Genomic DNA, 7,945 nt, shown 5'->3' on the forward strand with positions numbered 1-7,945 from the left:
TCCCTCTCGCCTTCTCCTCTCTCCCTCCTTTCCTCCCTCTCGCCTTCTCTCTCGCTGATGTTGTGCCCCAGTGGACATGGTACTTTGAAACGCTCCGTCAGCCAGATGTCGACGTGTTGGCTGCTTCCTATGTCAACAGTCACCAGGATAACCGTAACCCATTCATGCCCTGCTCTCCCTCTACTTCTCCCTTTCCCTCTACAGTACCTCTCCCTCTCTCTGTGGCTCTGTCACTCTTAAACTGTCTCCTCTCTCTCTCTGTGTGTCTGTCTGGCTCTCTGTGTCTGTCTGGCTCTCTGTGTCTGTCTGTCTGGCTCTCTGTGTCTGTCTGTCTGGCTCTCTGTGTCTGTCTGTCTGGCTCTCTGTGTCTGTCTGTCTGGCTCTCTGTGTCTGTCTGTCTGTCTGTCTGTCTGGCTCTCTGTGTCTGTCTGTCTGTCTGTCTGGCTCTCGGTGTGTCTGTCTGTCTGTCTGGCTCTCGGTGTGTCTGTCTGTCCCTCTCGGTGTGTCTGTCTGTCCCTCTCGGTGTGTCTGTCTGTCCCTCTCGGTGTGTCTGTCTGTCCCTCTCGGTGTGTCTGTCTGTCCCTCGGTGTGTCTTTCTGTCCCTCTCGGTGTGTCTTTCTGTCCCTCTCGGTGTGTCTGTCTGTGTCTGTCTGTCTGTCTGTCTCTGTCTGTCTGTTTCTCTGTCTGTCTGTCTGTCTGTCTGTCTGTCTGTCTGTCTGTCTGTCTGTCTGTCTGTCTGTCTGTCTGTCTGTCTCTCTGTGTCTCTCTCTGTGTCTGTCTCTCTCTCTCCCTTCAGCTAACGTGTTTCCTTTCACTAAGTCGCTAACGCTCCCCATCAGCTAACATGTTTCCTTTCACTAAGTCACTAACGCTCCCCATCAGCTAACATGTTTCCTTTCACTAAGTCGCTAACGCTCCCCATCAGCTAACATGTTTCCTTTCACTAAGTCGCTAACGCTCCCCATCAGCTAACATGTTTCCTTTCACTAAGTCACTAACGCTCCCCATCAGCTAACATGTTTCCTTTCACTAAGTCACTAACGCTCCCCATCAGCTAACATGTTTCCTTTCACTAAGTCGCTAACGCTCCCCATCAGCTAACATGTTTCCTTTCACTAAGTCGCTAACGCTCCCATCAGCTAACATGTTTCCTTTCACTAAGTCGCTAACGCTCCCCATCAGCTAACATGTTTCCTTTCACTAAGTCGCTAACGCTCCCCATCAGCTAACATGTTTCCTTTCACTAAGTCACTAACGCTCCCCATCAGCTAACATGTTTCCTTTCACTAAGTCACTAACGCTCCCCATCAGCTAACATGTTTCCTTTCACTAAGTCACTAACGCTCCCCATCAGCTAACATGTTTCCTTTCACTAAGTCACTAACGCTCCCCATCAGCTAACATGTTTCCTTTGACTAAGTCGCTAACGCTCCCCATCAGCTAACATGTTTCCTTTCACTAAGTCACTAACGCTCCCCATCAGCTAACATGTTTCCTTTCACTAAGTCGCTAACGCTCCCCATCAGCTAACATGTTTCCTTTCACTAAGTCGCTAACGCTCCCCATCAGCTAACATGTTTCCTTTCACTAAGTCACTAACGCTCCCCATCAGCTAACATGTTTCCTTTCACTAAGTCGCTAACGCTCCCCATCAGCTAACATGTTTCCTTTCACTAAGTCGCTAACGCTCCCCATCAGCTAACATGTTTCCTTTCACTAAGTCACTAACGCTCCCCATCAGCTAACATGCCAAGACCCGTCGCAGGAGGCTGTCAATGTTTCCTTAGGGATGAGAAAACACAGCAGCCAGTCAGACTCCAACAGCACTAAGGCTACACTGCTCTTTAATTAGCCCATCCTGCAGGACTTAGTGAGAGGAGGTGGACATTTGATACGTTGATGCCAGTTCCAAGGCTGATTGCAAAATAACAGAGAAAGATAGAATCATGTCGGGGTCGAATAGTCTTAAGTCAAGAGGAAATTCAGCAACTCTTGGAGAATGGTGGAAGTTAATCAAAGTGCTTTATTGTTGAGTCAAAAGCAATGTGTTTTGGCCCATTTTAGTTTTCATCAGGGGTTTCAGGTCAAATGATCTTAAATTTAGTTTGCACTAGATCTGTAGTTGGATAGACATTAAAGGTCTGGAGCTCTGGATCTTCTGCCCAGGATGTTCCTTAACGTAACTTACCTAGCCTCTAAACCAGCCCCTTTGTTTCCCCAGCAGGTCTTTAAAGGTTACCTAGCCTCTAAACCAGCCCTTTGATTCCCCCGCAGGTCTTTAAAGTTTATATCTAAACCAGCCCCTTTGTTTCCCCAGGTCTTTAAAGTTTACCTCTAAACCCAGCCCCTTTGTTTCCCCAGGTCTTTAAAGTTTACCTCTAAACCAGCCCCTTTGTTTCCCCAGGTCTTTAAAGTTTACCTCTAAACCCAGCCCCATTGTTTCCCCAGGTCTTTAAAGTTTACCTCTAAACCAGCCCCTTTGTTTCCCCAGCAGGTCTTTAAAGTTTACCTCTAAACCAGCCCCTTTGTTTCCCCAGCAGGTCTTTAAAGTTTATCTCTAAACCCAGCCCCTTTGTTTCCCCAGCAGGTCTTTAAAGTTTACCTCTAAACCAGCCCCTTTGTTTCCCCAGGTCTTTAAAGTTTATCTCTAAACCCAGCCCCTTTGTTTCCCCAGCAGGTCTTTAAAGTTTACCTCTAAACCCAGCCCCTTTGTTTCCCCAGCAGGTCTTTAAAGTTTACCTCTAAACCCAGCCCCTTTGTTTCCCCAGCAGGTCTTTAAAGTTTACCTCTAAACCAGCCCCTTTGTTTCCCCAGCAGGTCTTTAAAGTTTACCTCTAAACCAGCCCCTTTGTTTCCCCAGCAGGTCTTTAAAGTTTACCTCTAAACCAGCCCCTTTGTTTCCCCAGCAGGTCTTTAAAGTTTACCTCTAAACCAGCCCCTTTGTTTCCCCAGCAGGTCTTTAAAGTTTACCTCTAAACCAGCCCCTTTGTTTCCCCAGGTCTTTAAAGTTTACCTCTAAACCAGCCCCTTTGTTTCCCCAGGTCTTTAAAGGTGAATTTCAGCTACCTGAGTTTCTAAGAGAACATTCTCAGGTACAGTAGCTATTCTGCCTGTAGTTCTGTTCTGCAGCTTTTATTTCCAAAATTCAACTCAAACATTTTTATTACCTTCTTTTTGATTGATTTAGTTGCACCCATCGTCTTATCTATATTAGTGGCAAAATAGTGGCCGCTGTTCGTTGGAAATCTGTTTACACAATCTTCCATCTGCTTCTTTTAGTTTTTATTGTTGGTCATAATGACACTGCGTATGCTTTGCCTCGCTGTCTGCTGTGCTGTAGTCTGACTGTTGTTCTCCGGTCTCATTTCTCACCTTGTGTTCATATTTTTGGAATGCGTCCTCCCCACATTAGCGGTTAGCCCATTCCCGCATTATTACTCTCCTTATTTTCTGTCTCCTGTTTTCTCTTTGTCACCAGACTGATGTGTTCTGTCGGAAGGAAGAGTACCACTGCCACCATGTGGCAGCAAGCACACATTACAAGCAGCCAGCAACACATTGCATGTGAACACTGATTGTTTTTTGTGTGTGTGTGTGTGTGTGTGTGTGTGTGTGTGTGTGTGTGTGTGTGTGTGTGTGTGTGTGTGTGTGTGTGTGTGTGTGTGTGTGTGTGTGTGTGTGTGTGTGTGTGTAAGCAGAGCCATGACGAATTTTACTTCTTTCAACAGTTCATACTTTTTGCCACAAATGATTGATTTCCAACACATTCCCACTCTGATCGGGTTTTATCTCCTCCCGTAATGAAACATCCCTTCTCCTCTAGTCCCAGATGAGAGAATTACCATAATGCCTACAAGTCTGACAAAAGTCTTCCTGCTTTCTCTCCCCTCCAGCTTCAGAAGACTCCAGAAAAACCTAACCCCAGTTAGGAGGAGCAGCCAACATGCCACACAGGTGGGTAGTATAAGCCAATCACCGGTGGTGTAGTATAAGCCAATCACCGGTGGTGTAGTATAAGCCAATCACAGGTGGGGTAGTATAAGCCAATCACAGGTGGGGTAGTATAAGCCAATCACCGGTGGTGTAGTATAAGCCAATCGCAAGTTGGTTCCCAAATGGCACCCTAGTTCCTAAATAGGTCCTAATCAAAAGTAGTGCACTAAAGAGGGAATAGGGTGCCATTTGGGATACATGCACAACCTTTCTGGTAGTTTCCGTTGATTGTGAAATACAGTGTTTGAGTGAGACCTCTAACGACGTATATTCTGTGTGTTTCAGACAAGACGAGGCACCGATGGACAGACATCCAATAGACTCACCACCACTTTTTGGGGACCTCAGTACTCTTCCATGGACACACACACAAACACATACGCTATATATACAAAAGTATGTGGACATCGTTTCAAATTAGTGGATTCTGCTATTTCAGCCACACCCGTTGCTGACAGGTGTATAAAACCGAGCACACTGCCATGCAATCTCCATAGACAAACAGTGGCAGTAGAATGGCCCCGAACTGAAGAGCTCAGTGACTTTCAACGTGGCATTGTTATAGGATGCCACTTTTCTGAAATTTCTGCCCTGCTTAGAGCTGCCCCGGTCAACTGTAAGTGCTGTTATTGTGAAGTGGAACCGTCTTGGAGCATCTACGTCACAGCCACGAAATGGTAGGCCACACAAGGTCACAGAACTGGACCGCCGAGTGCTGAAGCGCGTAAACATCGTTGCAACACTCACGAGCCCCTGGAAGAACCGTTCGTCAGGGGAGCTTCATGAAACGGGTTTCCGTGGCAGAGGAGCCGCACACAAGCCTAAGATCACCATGCGCAATGCCAAGCGTCGGCTGGAGTGGTGTAAAGGTCGCCGCCATTGGACTCTGGAGCAGTGGACCAACTTCATATTAACGCCCGTGATTTTGGAATGAGATGTTCTACGAGCCGGTGTCCACATACTTTTGATCATAGTGTATCACATCATGACTGGATATAACCGTTTTCCACACTGGCTTTGTGGAGAACTCTCTTGGCCTTTTGATGTTCGCACTGTAAACAAATGATGCATTTGTCACAAAATGGTGACCAGAGAATGTCAATGTTACTATCTTTCTTGTCGAGGGTTGCAACATTTCCCCAATTTCCTAGATTTTCCAAAAAATCCCAGTTGGGAGATTCCTGAGATCCTACAACCACGATTTCTGTAAAACCATGGAAATTTTTGGAAAGTTACCAGAATTTTCCGAACTGTTTTTCTTCTTTTAAATGATTTCTCCTGGCTATATATATATAAATATATATATATATATATAAATCTGTGATTCTGTTGTAAGAAAATACAGTGGACTTAAACATCAAAAAAAGTGAGTAATGTATTTATGGATGACATTTTGCTTTTTGAAGATGCAATATCTATTTTAATGTTTTAATGTTTGTTTTTCATGGCTTTCTATAGTGCAATTCCATGGGTACTGATGTACAAGATCTGTTTTTAAGTATTGACAGTGATAAAGATGGCATTTTGTAAACCGGTTGTTCAGTGTGTGTTTTTGTGAATGATATTGTGAAAGAGGTATGGCCGTAAGCCACAGCCATGGAGAGAGAGAGAGAAAATAAGAGAAGGTTTCATGTCAGGAAAAACGAGACCAAATAACTTAAGAAATATAAATGCTTAAAGGGGAAGTTCAGAATTTTTACAACTTGATGTTCGATTGGTTCTCACTCTGAAAGTAGCCTATGGGCCACTGTAATCTATGGTTAGGTTTTCTGTAAACAGCCGCTACAAACTTCAGATAACTTTAGCAATAGCTAGCTTAAAATCAATAGAAGTGGTCGGGGCAACCTAGTAGGGGGAGGATGAGAAAGCACTCTGGTCAAAAGTAGTCCACTATAAACGGGAATAGGGTGTGATTTTGGGATGTACCTGTTTCAAATGAGTTACAATAGACATGGTCACCTCCCAGTTATTAAAATGTTTTAATAATAAGGATTAAACTGTGTTTAGTAATACATTACATTCAAGGCAAAAGATACATCCTTTTACATACAATACCTAATCTTGCAATTCAAATGGTTGGCTTTTCAAAACAAAATAAATATATAATTTTGAAATGAATTCTTATTTCTTCTTATTATTCACCATCAGTGCACAACATTGGGAGAACATAACAGTCAACAAAGTATAACCAGCATTCAATTATACACAGTAACCAGGATTGTTATACACATCAATCAGCATTCTCAAATACACACTGCTCTAAAACCCAAACGTATAAAATTGACTTTAAAATACGTTATATCCTTATACTGTCCTCATAGAAATATTGGGCTTTTTTTGGCTGGGTTTGTTTACTTATTTACAGCAGTCATTATAGATGTGAGAGATTACATTGATACTCAAAACAGAAATTGCACAGTAGTTATAATGTAGAATTAAACGGCGTGGTTTAAAAAAAAAAATATTTCACACCTAATAAACAGTCTTTGCGATACGGTATGAAATTGCACCTTGTCATCATACCTCAGGGGCACAAGCTGTTTTGAGGCTTTGGTACACATGGTCCTGATTGGAAGAAAATAGCTCTCCTAAGGGCCTCAAATCTAGCCTGGTTCAACCAGACTGAAACGCTGCACTTCAACATTGTAACAGCAGTGAAATATCACAAAATCAATCAGTTATGATTCCAGGCTACTAAACTTTCCCCTCCTTCACACTGCAATCATAAACTACCACGTGTGTAGTGACATCTACTGTACGTGAACCATGTGTGTTTCAAATGGAACCCCATTCCCTTTTACCAGTGGTTCTCAACTAGGGCTACTTGGCCTATTCACAGGGGGTACAGTACTTGAATTCTCATGAGCCCATAGGCTTACTGGTGAAATACACATAAAGTAGGTAGGTGCTTCAGGGATACTCTGGGCAGAAGAAAATGTACTTGCTGGTACAGTAACGAAAAAAAGGTTGAGAACCAGGGCTCTGGTCAAAAGTAGTGCACTAATTAATCATGGGTTGCACTTCCGTCACTCGCGTCGTTGCCGTTATCAACGTTCTACAGATTCCCCGGCATATTGTTTTCTGACCGATGGCTAATGCTCAGTCTGAAAGGGGGCTTATGACTGTTAAGTCAAATTTACACTGTAGTGGCCTGGAAATACGATGACGTTGCTAAAGTAGACAAATAATTTGTATAAAACAACTTTGCATCAGTATGATGTCAAGTTGACTTTAGAGATGGCAATGTTACCATGAGCTAGCAAAGTTGGTCCGAAATAGCTAGCAATGCTAACGTTAGCTAGCAAAAAATGTTGGTGCTCTCCCCTCAAAATTAGCTAGCAAGCTAAAGATATACTGTATCTAAAGTCAATCTGGTGACATGACAATGATGACAAAAAAGCTTGTCCTACTAATTATTTGCCTCCTTTTGAAATGCAATCGTGTTTCCAAGCTACCGTAATGAACGTCAGAATAGATCCTCATCGACACCCATTGTGACTGCCTTGAGTAGAATGCTCAGCTGGGCATCACTGCTAAAAAACGGACTTTCAAAAACAAAAAATTGTGAAGAAAATGTGCAACCCATGAATAAAGGGAATTAAGGTTCCATTTTAGAAACATTCCACACTCCACACTACTATCGCCCTGTAATGGGCGCTCTCCATTCCCAAGAAGCTGATTTCTTCACAACACCTCGGGATTGGGGAAGACTGGGCAGTGTGGTCACTGTAGGAAACAACTCCATGACAGCCATTTTGGAAATAAGAGTGCAGGTTATTATTTGAAGCTACTGGAGACTAGTAAGGATGTCAATGTCCCAAATGGCACCCTATGAGCCCTGGTCAAAAGTAGTGCACTATATAGGGAATAGGGTGTTGAGCCCTGGTCAAAGTAGTGCACTATACAGGGAATAGGGTGCTATTTAAGACATAAAGTCTCACCTCATACAGGG

General features: G+C 43.5%; 1 protein-coding gene across 2 annotated transcripts in view; it reads left to right on the plus strand.

Moving 5' to 3' along the window:
• The window catches only part of tpst1 (tyrosylprotein sulfotransferase 1), a 102,865-nt gene extending 98,416 nt beyond the window's left edge, over positions 1-4,449 (plus strand). The window contains exons 4-6 of one of the 2 annotated variants that reach the window (XM_038984622.1): positions 3,042-3,092; positions 3,894-3,954; positions 4,279-4,449. In XM_038984622.1, the coding sequence (XP_038840550.1) occupies positions 3,042-3,092; positions 3,894-3,929 (87 nt within the window). In that variant the 3' untranslated portion in view covers positions 3,930-3,954; positions 4,279-4,449. The remainder of the gene's footprint in view (positions 1-3,041; positions 3,093-3,893; positions 3,955-4,278) is intronic. The other variant, XM_038984623.1, reaches the window with a different exon arrangement.
• Positions 4,450-7,945: the final 3,496 nt, after the last annotated feature.

Source organism: Salvelinus namaycush, unplaced genomic scaffold (assembly GCF_016432855.1).
Source record: "Salvelinus namaycush isolate Seneca unplaced genomic scaffold, SaNama_1.0 Scaffold253, whole genome shotgun sequence".
Classification (NCBI taxonomy): Eukaryota; Metazoa; Chordata; class Actinopteri; order Salmoniformes; family Salmonidae; genus Salvelinus; species Salvelinus namaycush.